The sequence below is a fragment of the Hipposideros armiger genome, unplaced genomic scaffold (genome assembly GCF_001890085.2).
Source record: "Hipposideros armiger isolate ML-2016 unplaced genomic scaffold, ASM189008v1 scaffold_1506, whole genome shotgun sequence".
In the NCBI taxonomy this organism is placed as follows: Eukaryota; Metazoa; Chordata; class Mammalia; order Chiroptera; family Hipposideridae; genus Hipposideros; species Hipposideros armiger.
Window position 1 is genome coordinate 155,702 of NW_017732856.1, and position 23,462 is coordinate 179,163.

The 23,462-nt window shown below is 36.0% G+C and overlaps 1 protein-coding gene across 11 annotated transcripts in view; it reads right to left on the reverse strand.

Annotated features, from left to right (window-relative positions):
- Window positions 1-23,462, reverse strand: part of ABI1 (abl interactor 1) — a 118,880-nt gene that overhangs the window by 16,527 nt on the left and 78,891 nt on the right. For 4 of the 11 annotated variants that reach the window (XM_019634126.1, XM_019634125.1, XM_019634123.1 and 1 more), the window contains exons 3-7: window positions 11,079-11,255; window positions 7,513-7,527; window positions 6,680-6,780; window positions 5,213-5,353; window positions 2,131-2,231 (exon numbers count right to left, since the gene is read on the reverse strand). In XM_019634126.1, coding sequence (XP_019489671.1) covers window positions 2,131-2,231; window positions 5,213-5,353; window positions 6,680-6,780; window positions 7,513-7,527; window positions 11,079-11,255 — 535 coding nt within the window. Of the gene's footprint in view, window positions 1-1,121; window positions 1,203-2,130; window positions 2,232-5,212; window positions 5,354-6,679; window positions 6,781-7,512; window positions 7,528-11,078; window positions 11,256-23,462 lie in introns of all 11 variants that reach the window. The other 7 variants (XM_019634118.1, XM_019634121.1, XM_019634129.1 and 4 more) reach the window with 3 other exon arrangements.

Genomic DNA, 23,462 nt, shown 5'->3' on the forward strand with positions numbered 1-23,462 from the left:
AGCTTCCCTGTACAGCCTCATCAGCATGTGTTCCTATTGGATGTCTTCAGTTTTACCTATCCGATGGATAAAAAACAGTAACTCACTGTGGTTTGAATTTTCATTTTCCTGATCATCAATTAGGTTGAGGAATTTTTTTTTTCCCCATGGACTTTTGGCCAACAATTTCTATTACTGGTTTCTTTTTTTATTACCTTCTTTCACCCCTTTTCCTTTGAGTACAAGTACAAATTTTGAAAAGATGTTGCTAGATGGCTTTATTTCACAATAATGAAACTCAGCTCCCATTATTTGAAACATCTCATTATCCATTTCTACCCAGAATATTGCTATTGTGTATTTCTAGGCTGAATGGTTTTATACTGAGTCTATATGTGGAATTTTTTGTTTTTTTAGCTGAGCCATCCTGCCACATGTTGGCAGCTCAGCTCGGGCTGGGAATCGAACCAGTGAGCCAGTTGCTCAGTGCTTGCTCTCTTGAGCAGCTCTTAACCAACTGAGCCACTCGGCCGGCCCTGTGGAATTCTTTATATGCTTAATCGAGTCACCCTCAATTTGGGAAAAATTTTAAAGATTTTTACTGAAAAAAGTGTTTCATGGTATCTTCAGATGCCCCAAATACTGGGCTATATCAGAGTTTTTCAAACTGTGATGCACAGGAAAGCCTCAAAGCACCCCATACCACACATATCATTTTCCTTTCCATTTTTCTTCATCCTGTCCCCCATCTTCACTCCAATATTTTGACTGTTGCATATACCAGGGAGTTCCAAATCAAGTTTCACTTTTAAAAAAAAAATTACATTACTAAAAAAGTTTTGAACAATCACTGCTATACTTTTCCTAGAAAAGTCTAAACAAACAACAAATACAAACCACATTAAACTGGCTATAAACTAAGCACAGAAACATTTCATATTATAGAGGAATTTATTTTATATTTGTTTTCTGTGTAACTTCAGAGGCCTTTCACCAAAAATTAGTGTAAATTAGATTTAACACTTTAACCTTTGTATTACCACTTAAACCTAAGGACTATATAAAAGCTAGCAGTCTAACAGAGGAGTTTATTATGAATTATGCAAAGTAAGTTAAATCACTCCAACGGTTATGAATCTCACCTATCACAGTGTTCACTGGGAGAAGTGGTGGAAGAGGTGGTGCTGGTGGAGCTCCAGAAGGAGGAGGGACAGAAATGTTTTCTAATAAAATAGTTTATAATTCAGGTCAGAGTGCAAGAAAGAGAACTAAACATTCTGAAACAGTAAGAAAGTACAATGTTTTGGAAAGAAGAAAAAAAAAGAGAGAGAGAGAGACACCCATATGTAAAGCATGTTCAAATGAGTAAGAATTTTAACAGGTAAAGAGGCCATTGAGTTCATACCTGCATTAACTATAAAATATGCCTGTTTTTATAAGTAACTTTTTCTCCTTTTTTCAACAACATCCTTGAGAAGCTATTAATTTTTCCCTAACAGTACTGATTATCATATCAACTTTTAAAATGCATATTTTTAACACTACAAAGTCTTCATTTCATTTACTAAAAATCACGGGACTAATTCAGTGCTTTGTATTGGTTTTTAAATTTCTTTATATAATCTAAAAAATTAGATTATATAATTTTTCCTTTTATTATCCCATTTTATATTCATGGTATTTTACTGAACTATATATTGAATATCATTCATAAATATAGTAAAGTCACAGAACAAACTAACACCAGAGTTGAGATACTAGCCTACAAGGCAACATCAAAACTCAATTGATACATATTTCACAATATAGACACTGGTCGGTCCTTTGGTTGGAGTAGTTAACGATACCGATTTGCTCTCAAAATAATAAATATCATTCTTGACTAGTGTCCAAGGCAAGTATTTCTAAAACAAAATGGCCAAAAAGCTATTCAATGAAGTTATTTGCTTTATATGTAAGAAGAAATAGCTGGTAAAACCCTAAAGACTGTGAAAACCAACCTGAAAAGGCTTTTAAATTTGTGGTTAGCATTTATATTCTACTAATAATTGCACAAATTTAATAATTTTATCTAATAAAACTAAATTCAGACTTCCATAATCAAGCTCATAAATACTATCACATATTAAAATAGATTAGTAAGTAACATACCTGGTCCAATAGTAGGTGGTGAAGGTGTAGGCACGGCAATGGGAATGCCAATACTGCTGCTTCCACTGTTTTCTCGACTTCCACTTCCCCCACTACTTCCACTGAAAAGAAAAGGAAAAAAATGTGAAAAAAAGCAATTCTAGAGATTTATCCAAAAAAATTACAATAATCAACTCAAAGTCACTAAATACTTCCTTTTATGATTCATATACAAAAATAAACTTTTAAACTATTCAATACAAATTTATCCCTAATATTAACTTGAAGTGGTTCTTGTGTTTCACTCTACCTCTCAATCATATTGGAAACCAATATAATCATAACATAGTACCCAGAAGTATCAGAAGAGATCATCCTATTGAGAAATGAATGACCAATAAAATCTTATAGTACAATGAGTCAATAAAGGTTTATTTAAAACCTACTATAAACAGCAGTGAATAAAGCAGACGTGAACCACGTTGCCATGGAGTTCACAGTGAGAGTGGGAAAACAGATATTAAAAAACAGTGTGACTGGTTGATGCCACAAAAGAAAATGTACAAGATGCTATGGAAATCAATAAAAAGGTTAACCAATTTTAGTCTGGAATTAGTATGAAAACCTCCACTCATCTCAAAGAATGGTGATAAAACAGGAAATTTTCTAGAAAATGAACAAAACAAAAAAAGATAGTAGTGAAGTTCCAGTGTGAGGCATTCTAGAATAGCTGTTACTGTTAAACTCTAATCAATTCCCTACTATTCAAATTCCTAAGAATTTACTGTGCCTTTAGATAAAAGACCTCTTGTAATACCCAGTTGTTTTTGTAATGTGTGCATGTACATGTATGCAACTGTACATATGTGCATGTGTTTTAATATCAATATCATTGGTTCAATACGCCCAGAAACTCAGACTTGCACTGCCTATATAAAATTGTTATCTTTTTCTCCAATGTGATCATTCTATAATTACATTATCACTCGTTAATGAAAGAAAAACTAAAAGCTGTTTACATAACAAGAGTAGCTGCAGTGTGAAGGCCTCCCTGAACTCCCTTAAGCCAGGTGATCAATACTCTGCCTTGTGCCATCAATGTATCACAGACGTATGAACATTTTTGCATTTATTATCCTCTTCTGCAATTTTTGGCTTATCTGTCTTTTTTCCAACATGGGGGCTGGCAAACTATAGCCCATAAGCTAAATCTGACTCACGATGCAATTTTTTATGACCTACGAGCTAAGAACATTTTTTACATTTCTAAATAGCTGAAAAAAAATCAAAAGAGGAGTAATTTATGACACATTAAAATTATATGAAAGTCAAATTTCAGTACCATATATAAAATATTTTTGGAACACAGCCTCACTTGTTCATTTACGTGTTGTCCGTGGCTGCATGCGTGCTACAATGGGGAGATGAGTAATTGCAACGGAGACCATATGGTCCACAAATCCTAAAATATTGACAATCTGGCCCTTTATTAAAAAGTTTGTTGATCCCTGTTACAATAGAATAAGCTTTGAAAAAAAGAACTGTATCTTATTGGTATATGCCTAGTGTCTAATGAAGATAAGTCTTAACTGGTTGCTCAATATGATTAAACTGTAGACAAAAACCATGCTTTAATACAATAATTCAATAACAAACAAAAAAGAACAATTTTGGTCCTCACTGAACTTGACCTAATATAGTAACTGCAGATATCAATATAAATATTTATTCACTAACAGTAGCAATAACAAATGCCAATTACACAGCATTTAACAACCTGATACTCTATATTTAGTTTAAACCGCAAAAATGATTTTGCTAAGTTGTATCTCTAATATACCAACCTAAAAGTCAAGATAAACAGAGGTTCTTGCAGAAAGGTAAAACTGAATAAAACAAATTAAGCTATATAATAAATTTCTCTGGCTTTATAAAAGGTGTCCAAAAATGGAGTGGCTACTATTGAAGGGAAGAAGGGAGAGGTAATAACTGGGAAAAGGACCTGAGGGGGAGGGACTTCTGGGCTGTTGGTCATGCTCCATTTTCTGACCTGGGTGATCCCTACATGAGTGCGTTCAATTTGTATTAATCCATTAAGTTGTATAATTAATAAAGTGTATACTTTTCTAAATGTATGTTATGCTCCATAATCAAGTTTTTAAAAATCCACTGGGTAGTTGACTTGTAGAGCTTTTTAAAAACATCTTATACAACAACATATTTTAGAGTATATCAATTCTCTTAATTCTTGGTCAAATCTAAGCTAAATCTTCTTTTCTTCAACCTCTTCAAGTTTAAATCATGTTGTACAATTTTTGATAGTTAACATCTTATCCAAAACTATTTATAATAAGAGTGGTTGCCCTGATTTTTTTAAAAGACTGTTTTGAAAAACACTCTTGAGGGCCGGCCGTGTGGCGCGTTGGTTAAGAGCTGGCTTGGGAGCGCCAGCTCTGAGCAGCAGGGCCCCTGTTCGGATACCACATGAGGACCAGTGACACTGCGCCCTCTACAGCTAAGATGGTGAACAACAGCTCGACCAGGAGCTGGGCTGCCGTAAGTCGCTGGCAATGGCAAAGGCTGCAGCCCCTGCTGCAATGGGCTGCAGTGAGCTTCCATGAGCGGCTGTCCAGTGGCCGGCAACCGATTGTCTCACCCAGGAAAAGTGCAATGATAATACCAACATAGGCCAATGAAGCAACATCCTCCACAACTAGACTGAAGAACCAAACGACAACCACTTGTCTGTTCCTCTTCCCCAATTCCTCAACACTGTTCCCCTTCCCCAATTCCCCAATAAAATCTTTTTAAAAAAATATAAAAATAAAAAACACTCTTTTGCCTTGATCCAAATGTACATCTGTACTTCTGTCAAAAGGAAGATACAGTAACAATCTGCTAATAATATAAATATGTATTTAAAAAATCTAAAAAACAGAAGTTATGACACCAAGTTACAGGAACATATACATTATTACCTTCAACTTTTACCCTCTGATTCTGTGTTAGCATTAGAGCAGTACTTTTTTACTCAGCAATTTTACAGTCTGTGACCAGTCCATAAGCCCCACTCTCCATTTAAAGGCTCAACCTGAAGGATTACCTGTGGGTCCTCGGTCTCTGATTTAAAGACGCTGTCCTGCCTGGACTATGCTGACTTCCAAGCCTAGCAGGACTTGTCATGTAGTCATTAGGAACTGTTGGAGGTTTAACAGGTTCCAGGGTTTTGTAAGGAGTATTCCGTCTAAAGGAGCATTAGAAAAAAAAATAATGAATATGAAAGATAAAATATTTTCCCTAAAATTTGTGATTGTAACTTTGTAGACAAGTATAACATGAGTTTTTTATAACAATAAAATTTTTTTAAAATTCTGAATTGGGTTATATGAATTTTGTTACTTTATGCAAAAACTAAAATTTGTTACCTTTTCTTAGGGAAACCACAGGAAAGGGTAATTTATTAAAAGTTCTAGCCTTATTTCTAAAAATCTTGGTTCTAATTTTTTTAAATGCTCAATATCAAACTTTGAAGTATACATTATTTCTAGCTTAGTCACCTACAAGCCACAGTTCTTATACATTATGTAAGCTAAATATCTCTTCTACAATTTATTCCTACCTCAATATGGAAATATATGGACAAGTACATTCTGATCCTAGATGTAATGCCATTAATTTCTCAATAAATGATTTTAACGTTTCTATTCAATAATGTCATATGGTTTTCCACTACCAGGGCAATGGGTTACAGAAGGAAAATAAAGATCAAGGTTCTATTAAAAAGTTGATTATTGATCCTTACTACTATAAAATAATATTTCCCAGTCCTCCACTAAAAACAAGGACTCTAGGGTCGACTTTAGCTCAAGCGGTTACTTCGTCATTCATAAAAAAAAGGACTCTGATATATTATTTCCTATGCTTAGGTGAACAATCTTTCAGAAACACCTTACCAAGTATTCAATATTTTTACTGCATTGAGAACTGAGAAGGAAGAAGCCACCAACTGTTGCCTTTTTTATTTCTCCAACTGGCCTTCCTCCTAAATTACTCAAATATGAAGGGCCCTAAGATTACCAGCAGAAGCACAGTTAGAAGTACTCTGGCTAAAGATCCCCTAAGTTTCAGGTGACAAGTAGGGGAAGCAGAAGAGCTACAGGTTACCAAGCCAAACTACACAAAACAGACCACTGATTCAAAGTTCTGTAACATAAATATTGTAAATGCATGTGAAAGCACCATATGGAATAATCCACTGGTCAGTTCATTTGAAGTAAACTTAAGGGAAATTTATAATTTTTTAGAAGAGAAAGTAAAAAACAAAAAATAAATAATGTTCACTTATACATATACAAAAGAACTTGTCTGGTACAGATATCTAGAGAGAATATTATAAAATAGGTAGATTCATTTTGGATTCTGTCCCACGAATGAAGAACCAAAATGAATTTATAAAAGGTATGTCACATTGAGAAGGTCCCATAGCAAGGATCCATACATTTAATTAAATCACAGCAATATCTTTTCCTTTAGCATATGAATATTCTTGTAAATGTGGTTGAAGTCTTACCCCAAAGTTCCCCGGCCTGACATAGGAGGACTTGGTGGTTTCTGAGTAGGAGGATTTGTTCTCGACAGTGTGCCAGTTCTCACAGGCTGGTTATTTCCATGCTAAAATGTTAAAAAAAAAAAAAAAGAGGTCTTATTTTTATATCAAGTTGTTCTCTTGGTATTTTGATACCATGTATTATTATTTTTTTAAATATCAGAATGTGAAGTAAGGATTCCCAGACAGTTTTAACAGACTTTGGTACCACATTTTAAAAAGTCAAGAAAACTACTTGCACATGGCTTTTCCTATTATCTTGTGTTATTCGAACCAATTTATGGCAAAATTAGGTGAGATTATTGGATTTTACATATTATTTTATTGTTAAACATGTTCACTGAGATCAACCTTACTTGCATTCAAGTACTGGGTTTTCCCAAGTTTCTGAAATGTGTACATGAATATAAACTACAGATCTCAGTGTCAATTTGCGAAAATAGTCATTTGAAAAATCACCTTTATCCTAACAATTCAGTAACAAAGTCATATATGATGTTTGGGAAACCTCCTAATTGTAAGTCAATAAAAGCAAGGCAACTATCAAAAAATGAGCAAAGCAATAAATGTTAGCAAAATTAATGTTCCTATATAAATGCAGATGTCAATATATCTTTGATATATTAACACATCCAAGCTAAACGTTGCTGATTTGAACTGAGTTTATTTAATCTATTATAAATCCTATGGGGAAAAAGCAGACAGACATAAGAAGAGTTTTCAAACTTTAGTGGCTCTGCAGCCTCTATCAATATAGAGGTAATACTGTGGATCAAATGATAAGTAGTATCTCTTACCTTGGCTTTTAGCCACTTTACGTTGGCAAAAAAAGGGGGGAAAAAGTAGAAATTAATTCTAAATGAGTCATATCTGACAGGACAGATTTACATTTACAGTTATTCAATTCATGTTAACAAGCTTTTACCCAGCCATTATTTCAAATATTTTGTAAAGAAAAAGATATCCATAAGCAGCAGGGAAATGTATCACATATTTTTAAAAGAATATATTCATAAAGAAACTACCACTTAATTATGCCAGTCTCATGCAGGTCAAATAATCTGTTAGGTCAGTATTTTACCCAATTGAATCACAGATGATAAACTCTGATTTAAACACAAATGCCATAACACATGAAATGTAAGGCTATTTTTACATATCAGTGTATAAGACCTTAAGGCTTTACTGGATAATAAATGCCTAACTGTTAGTTTTCATTATTTGAATAGTAGTATATAACATTTTAAAAAGTGATAAACTGCAAACGTTAAAATGAAAAATAATAGATTGCTTCCAAATTCAGAAAAAGACCTAACACCTAAATATTTAAGAACAAAATCACTATGCACAGTAATAGCGTAGCCAGATTCTAACTACAGAATAAACAGGGTCTGGAAACCTTCTCATTTGTAATTTACGAATCCAAATCTGAGCAGGCCAACACTAGCAGGAAGTTAAGGTTTGGTTCTAAGTTTTCTTCTGAACCAGTTTAGACAAAATTCAAAACTGAAGAAAAGCTGCTTTGATCTTAAAGTCTATTTCTATGAAACATTACTAGTCTTCTATAAAATAGCATGTACGTATGACATAATATGAACATGTGTAATATGAATATTATGAAATAATGTGTACAGTCCTAAAGCATCAATACCTGTACTTTGCAACTCAAGAAAAAATACCATCCAGTTGTAGAGTCTAACTTTTTATATAGATTGGGGTGGGGGTGGGGGGGGGGTGGGTTCAAGTTCTTTCCATAACATCTGCTGTTTTAAATACATAGCTATAATTTTTCAGGTGATCGTAAAAGGCAACATTAAGGAAATCATCCAAAAGAAGAATGTACGTTGTCTTAGATAAATTATCATTTCCAGAAACTGCCAGAATTTTGGTATTCTTTAATGTTTGTTTAGAATGATATTGCTTATTTTTATCTGGAAAAATGTCTGGAGTTCTACCAAGCCACTAACTTTCACACCTGGATTTAGAAATTACACTTAAATAACATTATTATCCTTGAAGATAAGATATACTAGAAATATTGTCAGCGATGATCTTTTAGAGAAATCAGAAAACTGGAGAAATAAAGCAACAATGAGACTAGCAGGATAAAAATAACTATGTTTATATTTGTATAACACAGAAACAAATTATGGACAAATATGCCATATAACATCTTCTAAGATATGTTGATCTCACAGACCACCCTCTTAGTCCAAAAATATATTTTAAAATAGCCTGCATAACAATGTGAGTGTACTTGATGCCACAGAACTGTACACTTAAAATGGTTAAATGGTAAATTTTACCACAACTTTTTAAAGTTAAAAAAAAAACCTGTATCTAAAATATCTATATATACAAAAGGTAAACTGCCAAGATTCACATCTGTATACTTTCAGTATATGTTGTGCTGTGTTTATACTTCCCATTTATACATGTATGATGAAATAGTTAAATATTCTCACCTAAAATGTCCTTGTAAAATTTGGTTTCATCTTATATCCTGCTAAGTACTATATATTAAACTTAAACACAATTATTAGTGGAAGGATAATAAGGGATATTCACTTCTAAACTGGTGACAGAATTTTTGTTTATGAATATGTATTGCTTTAACAGGAAGAAAAATCAAGATTAGGCAAAAGAGGACGTGAATATGAGAGTGCATGTGTGGATGCGTGTGTGTGTGTGTGTGTGTGTGTGTGTGTGTGTGTGTGTACAAGTCATTTTTCATCTAAAGGCACATAATAATACAAAAGAAGTTCTTCCAGACTCTCAAAATCCAAATCCTGTACATCAATCTTGGTCTAAAAATCTTAAAACTGAATTTAAGCTTACACAATCCGAGCCACATCTTTGGGTAAAAATACAAGAAACAAACAAGTAGCCTCCTATACATTTGCAAAGTATCCCAACATTACATATAATGTCCAAGCATGACAGTGAAGGGGAGATTCTAATAGTCTCAAAAGGGGGTAGAGGGCCGGCCGAGTGGCACATTGATTAAGAGCTGGCTTGGGATGCCAGAGGGCCCCGGTTCGGATCCCACATATGAGGGCCAGTGACACTGCCCTCTACAACTAAGATGCTGAACAACAGCTCAACCTGGAGCTGGGCTGCCATGGTTCTCCAGCTCCAGCGACAGCGTAGGCTGCAGCCCCTGTGGCAGTGGGTTGCCATGGGCTACCGTGTGTAGCCAGCAGCCAGCATGAGCCACCAGCAGCCTCAGTGAGCGGCCGTCTAGAAGTTGGCGACTGATCTGCCTCGCCCGGGAAGAGTGCAATGATGGTGCCAACTTGGGCCAGTGAAGCAACATCCTCCACAACAAGACTAAAGAACAAAAGGACAGCAACTTGTCTGTTCCCCTTCCCCAATTCCCCAGCGCTGTTCCCATCCTCCAATTCCCTAATTAAAAAAAAAAAAGGGGGTGAGGGTAGAATACATGTCAGTGTCATCAGCTATATTCTCCTCTTGGTCAGGAACCCCAGATAATTCAGAATGCAACAGGTCCAGCAAGAGCCCAGACAGACCAACCAGCTAGGAACAGTTGACTCCTAAAAAATTCTAGCTGACTCCTAAAAAATTATTATAAATATTCTAAAGACCAGGAACAAAATCAAATAATGGTCCTCTAGGAAAGGAACTACCAAATTTCAGAGGAATAGTTTATCCTGAGCAGAGAAAGCTAAAGAATTCAGGTCATTCCAGATGCTCACAAAATGACACATGAATATGTGAAAAGTTGCAGGGTAAAAGGTGTCCTTCCAGGGCAGCTAATTCTGCCATGCTGAGAAATGGACATGAGCAACAAATCATCTCTTTCCTAAAAGTCAGCGGGTATGTGTGTGGGGGGGGGTGATGGTGCAGAGAACAAAATTACATAAAACTTTTTATTTTTCCTAAGTTGCTGGAATTACGTCCACATCCACACAGATGCACTAATATAAACACATATTTAGGAATAAAGGTTTAAAGTATTTATAAACTATTTTCTAAGCCAATTCTGGAAATCACATAAATTTTTTATTGTTATATACTCATTCATTAGTGAAAGCAAGACATGGTATTCACAACAGAAATTTATAATATTAGTCTAGGATTCAAATGGCTTAATGAACAGCCATTTCAAGTTTTAGTATCTTCTTGAATAGAGCCCATTCCACAGATAAAATTCTGCCCCAAACTTAGTATAATGCTAATAACTAATATTAAATAAATGTTCTATGAAAATTGTAATGTTAGTTAATAGCTAAGAACATCTATTAAATTCTTTAAGAACATTATCTTTATCACCATTTTCCTATCCAAAATATTTATTGGATAAATAAATAATTTCAAGTTAATGTAATATTAAAACGCTTACCTTGACACCATGGCCCACATCATCCAGAACTGTATAGTCAATAGGTTTCCGAATATACCTTACAGGGCGCTCCATATTAGCGGGTGCTATTATTTTGTGCGTTCTTGATGTATTCTTATTTGTTGTCAAGATACCAATCTCTCTTCGAGCCACTTTCTCCTTATGGATGTCCACGGTCTGTATTTTAAATTTAAACAAAGCAAGAAAATGTTATCAAGCAGAGTAAGTAATATATATGATGTCCATATATACTGGATCACATAGGTTGAACCATATGGCTTTGTCACATGTTTACTTTCCAGTGAATACTGTATCTTTCCATTCAAAATTAGGCAAAATAATCTTCTCAAGGCTCAAAACAGGGACTATCTTAAAGGCAATAACAAGCACAAACTAATCTAATGGATTTGATTCCAAAACAATTCTCAGGGAAGAAATTTTCTTTCCTAAAGACTTGGTGCTTTGGAGAACAAAGAGGGGGTCCTGCTCTGAGTAGCATACACTGTATGTAGTAAGGATTCAAACCAGGAAAAAGATCAGTAAACAAAACACAATGAGGTGTGCTGTAGTGACACATGCACAGTTTATTAGAAATTACTCTAAAGGTGTTCAGAGCAACATACGTAACTAGGTTGAGATGGGTTCACTTAAAGGCTTTATAGGGTAGGTAGGTTTTGAAGGATGAATAGAATATAAGAGGCAAAAATGGAAATTATTAAAGGCAGAAAGAACTTAATGTTATAGACAAAGGTGTAAGGGAAAAGATGATAAGTTATAAACTGGCAGCATGCAGCCTACGTAGTACTGGCCATTATGGCCTTAAAAAACGTTTTGTAGTTAGTTGCCAACATTTAAAAACTGAATAATAGCATGAACTATAATTACACAACTATTCAACAATTTAAACTTTGTACTACTAGTAATGGTGAACCAATAACAAAATTGAGTGACATCATCAGACCTGCATTTTAAAAGATCCCTCTGGCAGAGGTGTTGAGGATAGTCGGAACAAGGCTACTGACAGTGAGACCAATTAGGCAATTGTGGTAGTCTAGGTAAGAAAAAGCAAGGATGTGAACTGAACTGAAGGAAGGGGTGGGGGGAAAGGTACTGTCAGGAAAAAAACAAGTTTAACATTAATGCTTAAGACTGTTTCACCAGAATTTTAAAACCTGACTGGGAAAGAACCTGTAATCAAAAATGCTTTCCCAGGCTGGCTGAGTGACGCATTGGTTCAAGAGTGGGCTTGGGACGCCGGCTCTGAGCAGCAGGGCCCCGGTTCGGATCCCACATTAGGGCCAGTGACGCTGCGCCTTCTACAGCTAAGGTGGTGAACAACAGCTCAACCTGGAGCTGGGCTGCCATGAGTGCTGGTGACAGCGTACTGCAATGGAGCTGCAGCGGGCTGCCATAAGCTACCATGAGTGGCTGGCAGCCGGCGTGAGCGGCCTGCAGCCGGCATAAGCTGCCAAGAGCCACTGTGAGTGGACACCCAGTGGCCGGTGACCAATCTGCCTCACCCGAGAAGAGTGCAATGATAATACCAACATGGGCCAGTGAAGCAACGTCCTTCACAACTAGACTGAAGAAAAGGACAGCAACTTGTCTGTTCCCCTTTCCTGATTCCCCAACGCTTTTCCCCTCCCGCAATTCCACAATAAAATCTTAAAAAAAAAAAAATGCTCTCCCAACCATCAACAAAACAGAAAGACAACCAACCTACTGAATGGAAGAAGATATTCACCAATGATACAACCAATAAAGGGTAATATCCAAAATTTATAAAGAACTCTTGCATCTCAACACCAAAAAAAACTTACAATTAAAAAATGGACAGAGGACCTCTTTATCCAAGGAGGACATACAGATGACCAATAGACATATGAAAAGATGCTCAACGTCACCAATCATCAGAGAAATGCAAATAAAAACCACAATGAGATACCACCTCACACCTGTCAGAATGGCTATCATCAATAAGTCAACGAACAACAAGTGTTGGTGAGGATGTGGAGAAAAGGGGCCCCTCGTGCACTGTTGGTGGGAATGCACACTGGAGCAGCCACTATGGAAAACAGTTTGGAGGTCCCTCAAAAAATTAAAATAGAACTACCTTATGACCTAGCAATTCCACTTCTGGGTATTTACATGAAGAAATTCAAAACACTAATTTGAAAAGACATATGCACTCCTATGTTTCACTGCAATACTATTTACAGTAGCCAAGGTATGGAAGCAACCTAAGTGCCAATCAATAGACAATTAAATAAAGAAGATGTGGTACATACATACAATAGAATCTTACTCGGCCATAGAAAAGAATGAACTCTTACCATTTGCAACAAGGATAAACCTGGAAGGTACTACATGCTAAATAAAGTAAGTCAGACAGAGAAAGACAAACACCATTTGATCTCATTTATATGTGGAAGCTAAACAAAATAAATGAACAAACAAAACAGAAACAGACTCATAGATACAGAAAACAAGCTGATGGTTGCCAGATAAAAGGAGGGTTGAGGGGCAGGGTGAAAAAGATGAAGGGATTAAGAAGTATAAATTGGTAGTTATGAAATAGACATGGGGATGTAAAGTACAGCATATGGTAATAACTATGCATAGTGCCAGCTGGGTACTAGTCAGGGGAATCACTCCTTAAATTATATAAATGTCTAACCACTATGCTGTACACCTGAAACTAATATAATATTAAATGTCAACTGTAATTCAAAATTTTTTAAAAGGGGGGGGAAAGGCAAAGGGGAATAAGAGGTTTAAATTTCCAGGTATAAAACAAATAAGTTATGGGGATGTAATGTACAGCATAGGGAATATAGTCATGATATTGTGATAGTGTGGTACAGTATCAGATGGTTGCTGGACTTATGGTGATTACTTTAGTCATATAAATGTTGAATAACTATGATATACACTAGAAACTAATATAATATTGTATGTTAGCTATATTTTAATAAATATCTTTTTAAAAATGCTCTCCCAGCTCCAAAACAAGGTAAAGGAGACAACTCTCCTTGAGTGTCTAGCACTTTTGCACATCTTACAAGAAAAGTCAATGGCTCCCTTTGCTCTGGATATGTATATAGTAAACAGCCTTAGAAAATATAGGGTCTTCTTGGGAAGCAAAATATAGATTTACTGTATAAATAAAGATAATAATAAAGATAATATCACCTTGCAGGGGAAAGGTGAGGAAGGCTTATTGCCCATTATAAAAGATCTGTCCCCTAAGCTGGGAATTACTTTCTTTCAATGCACCCAGTTCTGTGTGCAGGCATCACTTAGCTCTCTTTACAGAATTCTGTGGAAATTGGGGCTGGTTATCTGGCACAAATGCTGACGCTCTAGCTACTGCTACTGCTATTGCCATGAGTAATGACTTCTCTTCTCTGACCCATGAGTCTCGTGCCTTCTAATAGTGTCCATGATACTGTTTGTGGCAAGCTAACTGGCTAGCTTGCATGACGGGTAAAATCTTAAACCCTTCACAATGTTTGACAGTTCTGGCTTGAGGGTGACAGGCTGACAGAGACAAAGCTTTCCAGAAATGGAATGAAAGGCCATTTAACAGGAATTGAGAGGAGTCCATGGGAATTTGAGTCAACATGTTGACCAAACTGTATGGTCAACCAGGCAATGAATGGTCCTCAACTTTACTGCCTGTAAATGAGACTGAACTGAGGAGGTAATTTCAAGCTGAGTACCAGGAGTAGGTTCAAAGGCAGCAGGCTGAATGATGCCCTGTCAACTCTCCACCAAGCTAACCATCAGCCTCAGCAGGTCTGTCCTGTGAACAATTAGTACTAAGATTTGTCTGATGGACGGAGGGGGAAAGCACATAAGGTTCTGTCGTAAACAGAGAATGCACCTACACTAGGCATGAAAGGAAGAAGAGTGTAGCAACTGTGATCAGAGCCAGGAGAATCTTTAGAGCTTGGGCTAGTTTGCTGGGGAAATTTGGGGTGGACACAAAATGCTTGTTAGAAAAGAATGGCAACAGATACCGGTAGCTATCTAATATAATGCTCAGCCCCTCCGGCAGTCTACCTTGTCCACATTCAATCCACTGAATGAGTAAAAGGCCTCAGCATTTTGTGACAGTGAGTCCAGTGTGCTATAAGAGAGCTTTGGCCCCCTTGGGGAAATTTCCCTGAGACAAACTCCCTCAGGCACTGATTAGTCTTCTGGCTCTTACTGTTCTGAATTGGGTTGAAAATAATGGTGAAGGTGATTCAATGGAGAATGAGAAACTTGCCCAAAGAAGTCTAGATGAATTCTTGCTGTCAGCCCTGCCAGCCTTAGAAAATTTATCTAACCCTTTGTTGAAATCAAGTAAGACTTTAAGAGATATTATCTTGAAAATGGAGCAGCACACAGCCCAAATTAGGTGGACTCCTAAAAGACAATTGTGCCGATCAAGCCCAAGATGGCCTAAGGGTACAAACCCATGCAAGGTGTCTATAGCTGCTGAATCCTGGTGTTCCCAAACAGAAATGGATGATGTGAGTAACCATGACCTTGCCGCAAAATACAGGGCTCTGGATGCACCAAAAAAAACACAGGTTTAACTGGTTAATCAGCTCGCAGCTACAGCACCACTCAAAAAGTAAATACACCTTATTTACTGATACAGAGTTGCTCTCTCCCAACCCCTCCCTATACCCCAACTCAGCTGCTTTAAAGAGGATGATGATTAGGGGTGGGGCAAAATTCTCCAAGTCCCCAAGGGGAACTGAGGACCAAACATACCTGGGTATACTAGATCACTCTGGAAAGGGGGGGACTCAAAATTTTATGGCTCTATTGGATACTCGTGTATACATACACATGACTTGTGTTCATCTTTTGTTATCGGTATATATTGAGTATTACAATTTTAATACAGTTTTTCCCTTTCTTAAAATGTGTATAAATTTTTTGGCACCCACTGTACATACACATACACACACACACACACACACACACACACACACACACACACACACACACACACACACACACACACACACACACACACACACACACACACACACAATGGAATACTATTCAGCCATAAAAAAAGAATGAAATCTTGTTGTCATTTGTGATATCATGGATGGACCTTGAGGATAATATGCTAAGAAAAATAAGTCAGACAGAGAAAGACAAATATTGTATGATGTCACTTATATGTGGAATCTAAAAACCAAACAAACAACAATAAAAACAAGCTCATAGAACAGGTTGGTGGTTGCCAGAGGTGGGGGGTGGTCGCAAAAGGTTAAGGGGGGGTCAAAAGGCACAAACTTCCAGTTACAAAATAAGTAAGTCATGGTGATGTATAACATGGAGACTACTGTACTGCATATTTGAAAGTTGCTAAGACAGTAAATTTTAAAAGTTCTCATCACAAGAAAAAGAAATTTAATAATTATGTATGGGACAGATATTAACTAGACTCATTGTGGTTCACTTCACTATATATACAAGCATCTGATCATGATGTTGTATACCTAAAACTAACATATTGTTATATGTCAATTATACCTCTAGATTAAAAAAGAAACTACATACATACACACATATCAGGAATTTGTCTCCTGTTTCCAATACTTTCATCCCAGTCAATCTACTATCATCGCTCAATCTTGCTATTATTGCAGCAGCCTTCTAAGTGGTCCACTTGCATCCAATCTAGCCTCTTTCTAATCTGTCCTCCATGGTGTAAACCATGGTGATCTTTACAAAAAAAGGAAACTTGAGAAAACAAAATGAAAAAATTTGAAGATATCTCACCTTCTTAAATCCTATTAAAAGAACATTCTACATGGTTCCCAGTCTTCGAGGGGAAAGCAAATTCAAAATGGCTCAAGTTCTTTCCATATTTTTCTTAAACATCATGGTGTCAACACTCTCTTTAAAATCATCTTTTTTTCACCCTTCCTACTTCCCTCACACTTGCAGAACTATTCAGGATACTATTTCAAATTACTTGAAAAATTTTCTCTGAGTCTACCCCTTCCCCAGTCTCCCAATCAAGAATCATGGAAGTCCAAATCATAATCCATCAGGCAATGATGCCATCCATATGGCAGAGTGAGTGAATAAAGCAGGTGGGAGGAGGGGACTAGGCTTGGAACATTTGTGTAACAATAGCATGCATATGTTCACCAAGACAAAGTTAGCTTTTGCAGGGAGACTAATTCCTTCACATACTTGCATCCTCACTTTCACACTTTTTTCTTCATCTTTAGATAGCAAAAAACAGCAGTTTTATACAAAGAAAATTAGTTTTCAATTCCAATATACTGGAGATAAAATTTTAAGAGTTACCCTAGTTGAGAGGAACTAGAAGACCTAGGTAATCATCCAGCAGCCATCCCTGGACCTATGTATGAAGCACAGCTGAAAACCACTGGTTTAAAAAGGGAAAAAAAAAAAAAAAAGCACAAACGTGAAATCAGAAAACCTAGGTTTGAACACTGGCTCTCTTTCACTTACTAGTTATGAAATTTTACACAAGCTTTTAAACTCACTAAGATTCTATTTTGCTCATATAAAATGGGGATGGGATAATATTAGAACCTACACTATTGCTTGATACAAAAAAGTACTAAAAAAATTTAACCAAATCTGAATCTTTTTTCAAACTATCCAATCTATAACACAGCAATTAAGGTAAAGTATTTCTAAAATGTTATTATGAAAACATGGACACATCACATTGTGTCCATATATAATGAATGTTGAACTGGGAAAACATATGCTAAGTGAACTAAGCCAGGCTCAGAAAGAAAAAAAAAAAACCGGGATGATTTTACTTATATGAGGAATCTGAAAAACAAATCCAACGCACAGAAGCAGCAGGGTAGAAGGTGGTTACCAGAATCTGGGGGGTGGGGGAAAAAAAGTGATATTTGGTAAAGGCTACAAAGTTGCAGTTATGTCAAGATAAGTCAGAAATCTAATGTATAGCATGAAGATTACAATTAATACTGTACTGAATACTGGAAATTTGATAAGAGTACATTTCAGGTGGTCTCATCACCCAAAAAAAAGTAACTTTGAGAAGATATGTTAATTAGCTTGACTATAACCATTTCATTATGTATATGTATATCTAATCATCATGTTGTACACCTTAAAAACATACAATTTTTACTTTTAAAAATAAAGTTAAAAGATGATGAATGTGAATTATGTTCAAATCTCCAGTTTTGCCACTAGCAGTAACAGCATTTTGGAGAACTCCTCAGAGCCAGTCGAATGAGCATTAAGGTTCTGGAAGCCTGAAACTCAATGATTCCAAGGTAAACAAGCCCGTAAGGGGGAGGGGAAAAAAAACTCACTTGAAAGAAGAAAGCAGATCTTACAGATGTGGATTATCAGCAGAACAAACTAGAGAACAGATGGAAACCCAAAGACAAAAGCTGGTAAATGAAGATCATGATTGATGATTCAGCATCTGAAGGAGAAGTGATAAAGTCAAAATAGAATGTAGATGAGATACATTTGGAAGTAATGGATAGACAGAACATGTTTACGGGGATCACCTCTTAAGGCATGAGTACATCCCTGAAGACCTTATAAATAAATTCAAAGCTCAAAAAGTCCAAGAACTAAGTTTAATAAAGGACAGTGTTTCTGTTGAGTGCTCAAACATCAAATGACAACACAATAAGTAGTTTAACAATGTCTTTGTCCAGTTTTGAAATGAAGCAATGGTTCGTAAAATTTTATTTGAATTTTGGTAATACTTTATTTGCACCTTCAGCACATAAAATTAAACTGCATTGCATGGTAACAAAGACATAGCTGCAATAGTCTAGTAAAGAGCAAACAAGGCCTTAGAATTTGGGTAATGTAAGAGGCACAATCTAGAGCTAATAAAACACAACTAGAAAACTCTTCTGACAGACTCAGTATAACAAGTACAAATAATATAAAGATGTGTGAGGGAGAATAAAGGCAATGGGGAACATAAGATAATCAACAGAAATATTCTACCCAAAATAAACACCGTGAATAAAGTGAAGAAATAAGGAAACAATGAAATGAGAGTTTGACATATTAACCTAAAAAAAATTATGTGACCTTTAAATTCAGGTACAACACACCCCACCTACTAACAACCATACAATCTCTCTCATTCCCACACTCCAATGTACCACTGATGCCAAATCTTCCCAAACTGATCTACAGCTTCAATGCCTCCCAATAAAAACCCCAACAGGGTTTTTCAGTTTCAAAATATATATAGAAGGGCAAAGGGGAAGAATATCCAAAACATAGTTAAAAAATAAATTAGAAAAAAGGCAGGAGGACTTGCCCATTGAGATTATAAAGCCATAGTAAATAAGACCATTGGGCTCTTACACAGGGTTAAATAAATGGACCAATTCAACAGAAGAGAGAACTCAGAAACAAACTTGGTATCTTACAGTGATGGCACAGTGGGAAAGAATGCATTATTCAAATAGGGCAACTAATTTGCCATATAGAAACACTGAAAATGGACCCCTCACACCATAGGGGGAAAAAAAATTCCAGATCCATCCATTAGACATAAATGAAAATAAGTGGCGTATTTATAATTGAGACATTATAGATTGAGAAAAAGTGAACTACTATGAATGAACTATATATGAAATATAGATAAATTTTACATAATGCTGAATAAAAAAAGCCATGCTAGACTACATACAACACAAATCTATTTTTATGAAACACAAACAAAACTAAACAACAATTGTTTAGGGATACATATATATGTGATAAACTTAAAGGCAAGGAAATAATAAACATTCCCTTAGAGGTATGGATTGAAACACATAGGTAGAAGAATCAGAATTCATCATTTTCTAGTTAACAACTTTGGTGGTGGATTCACAGATGTTTGTTTTATTGTTACAAATCTTGTAACATACTTTATATTTATTCTTTTGAATGTATTAAGTATAATATAGTTTTTCAAGATCTTTAATTGCACATAGTACAAATAATGCACAGAGAAAAAAATGATTAATATTCCTGGAGCAGCATCAAAAGACTCCATAAAAGAAACCTCATTTTAGCCAGCCACATTTGCCATACCAAAAAGGAGGGTGGGGGCAGAGGAAAATTCACGCAGAGGGAACAGCACAAGCAAAGGCAAAAAGGCATGAACATACAACACCTGCTCAGAGATTAGAGAAAATTTAAAATAGCATTAATAAAAATAAGTTAAGCTCTATATAAGTTATTAAAGAAAGACTAAGCAAATTGAAAAACGAAATCTCACAATTTATTTTTAAACAGCCAAGCAGGTTCTTTATGAGACTAGGAATTAAATAGATGAAATAAATTTTGTGGAAACAAAGGTCACAAAGGAATGATTAAAATATTCCAAAAGTAATTCTACTTAGAAAGAAAAATGCTTTTTAAAACAAATTAAAAAGATAAATTTCATAAGTAGACAAGATTTTTAAATTATCTTTTAAGATATGTTTATTTAAAACTATTGTATAGAAATGCTATATTAATTATGTTCTTTCCTTTCTCTTACCAGTTTGGGGGGGGGGGGGAAACGACACATTCTTCTTTTCAAGATATTCCAGAAAAATCCTTCCTAATTATCAAAAACACAGAAAGGCAGGCAGGAAAGAAGCAGACTATAACAAACCTACTTAATATTTCACGCGTTTTCTACAATATCATATTGGAAGGCCGACTGTCCTCACGACCACCTCTGCCAATACAGGGAGGGCATTATAGCTTTTAAGCAAAGAGCCTTGTATGTAAGTAAAAGGCACAAGAAATGTTTGCTGAAAGAGTCACTACAGAATGAAAATCGACACACTTCTGCCCTGAATAGAAAAAGGAGAGGAGTATGAAATGGGTAGGAAAAGTGTTAAGTAAGAATCCTGAGACAAGCCACACATAGAAAGCCTTCAGCCAAGAAAGAGACAATCTTTGTCTGTTACTGCTTATTTGGACCAGGCTCTAGAAATGGCCCTATGCCCAAAATTCTGAGTTACAGAGCTTTGTTTAATAAGCTTGAAACAAGGTCCCAATCAACTGTGAAGTTAACTTGATTCAGAATGACCCATATATACACACTATAAAATAGATCTACTTAGAAAAGATGAGCTGCAAAAATAAAGACTTTGGTGGAAAAATATAATATAAAACACCAGGATCAGAATTATTCTCAAATATTTTATCCTGGGAAAACTGAATCTGTCACTAACACTTTGGCCCATACCCAATTTTTTAGTATCACCCAATGACATTTTTCTGTCTCTTCCTGCTTAAGAATATAAGACACACTACAGAACACTCCACATGGTCATTATATATCCACCTCCAAAAAAATTTTGTGCTTAATTTAGTGATAGCCATTTTTGATCCAAACTAGGATCTAAGATAAATATGACTTTTAAGAGACCATCAGATCACAGTTTATCTTCTGAATATCAGGTCATAAATTTGAACTTATTCCCCAACCCACTACTCTTTACTAGGTATTAACTTTTGTTTTAAAATTACATGAATGTCTCTCCATTCTTAAAAAAAAATAATGTATTTACAATTCTGTAGATATGTGAGGCATTATATTCTAATGACTAAGAACACAGGATCAGGAACCAGAATGCATAGATTTAAAATTAGACCCTAACCACTGTTAGCTTGTGACGCTGTGCAAGTTAATCACTCTATGCCCTCAGTTTTCTTACCATACAAATGAGATTTAAAAACAAACAAAAAATTATATCACCCTCAGTTATTATGAGGATTACATGAGAGAGTGTGAGCGTGTGTGTGTGTGTGTGTGTGTGTGTGTGTGTGTGTGTGGAGAGAGAGAGAGAAGACAGAGGATTTTTAAGTGTCTTGCATGCAAAAAGAACAAAATAAATGGTTGCTTTTATTATTATTCCCTGTTCCCCAATCTATATTTAAGTGTTTAACTCTGATTTTACTAGATGATACTTAACCAGTTAAAGCTTATAGCCAAAAATAAATACAACTTTTATAAGCAATCTTAGAAATTAAGATTGTTACTTAATTCATTTAAGACTCCCTTGCTATATTAAACATGTAATAAGAAGTGCAAATCAGTATTATCAGAAGTCAGATCCACTTTGAAAAGATTTGGATTATACTCAATAGTAGCCCTTTCTGAGCCTCATTTCTTTCATATTCATCATAGGAGTATTTCTTGGTCCTATAATTCTTCTTACAAGTGATGACCACATTTGGGGATATTAATCAATCAGGATAGAAGCTAGAACCCCAAATGCCCACAGACTGCAAGGCAATTTATCCTAAAAGAAAAATATAGGGGTTGGGGGTTGTGTGAAATGTGAAATAAGTGAAGGGAGTTAAGAGGTCAAAACTTGCAGGTATAAAATAAATAAGTCACAGGGGTGTAATGTACAGCACAGGGAATAGTCAAGAATATTGTAATAACTTTGTATGGTAACAGATAATTACTAGACTTGCCATGATGATCATTTCATAAGGGATATAAACGTTGAATCACTATGTTGTACACCTGAAACTAATACAACATTGTAAAATGTATTTCAATACATTTTTTTAAAGTAGGACTGGCCGGGTGGCTCAGTTGGTTGGGAGCGCGAGCTCTGAGCAACGAGGTCGCCGGTTCGATTCCCACATGGGCAAGTGAGCTGCACCCAAGCTGAGCTGCCACTGAGCTGCCAACAGGTGGCAGGATGGCTCAGTTGGTGAGAGCTTGTGCTCCTAACAACAATGTTGCCGGTCGACTCCCGCACGGGATGGTGGTCTGCACCACCCCCACACACACAGACAACTAAGATTAAACACAGCACCTTGAACTGAGCTGCCAACGGGTGGATGGATGGCAACTGGACTTGGAGCTGAGCTAGCTGCGCCCTCCTCAACTAAGGCTGAAGGACAACAACTTGGCTATTTCCCTCCCCCAATTCTCCAATAAAAATCTTAAAAAAGAAAAAAATAGCCCTTGAGAGTCTCAGAATTTAGAAGCAACAGGTTCTACAGACTACGAAAGTGAGGAAAAGAATCAATACCACAATGAGATACCATTTGACACCCACTAGGCTGACAAGATAGATAGACAGACAAAACAGTGTTTGCGAGGATGTGGAGACAACGCTGGTGGAAATGTAAAATGGTACAGCTGCTTTGGAGAACATTCGGCAGTCCCTTCAACGGTTAAACACAGAGTTACCATGTGATCCAGCACTTCCACTCCCAAGTATATAACCAATATAATTGAAAACATATGCCCACATAGAAACTTGTACACAAATGTTCATAGCAGCATTATCCATAACAGACAAAAAGCAAAAAGAATTCAGGGCCGGCCAAGTGGCGCGATGGTTAAGAACTCGCTTGGGATGCCAG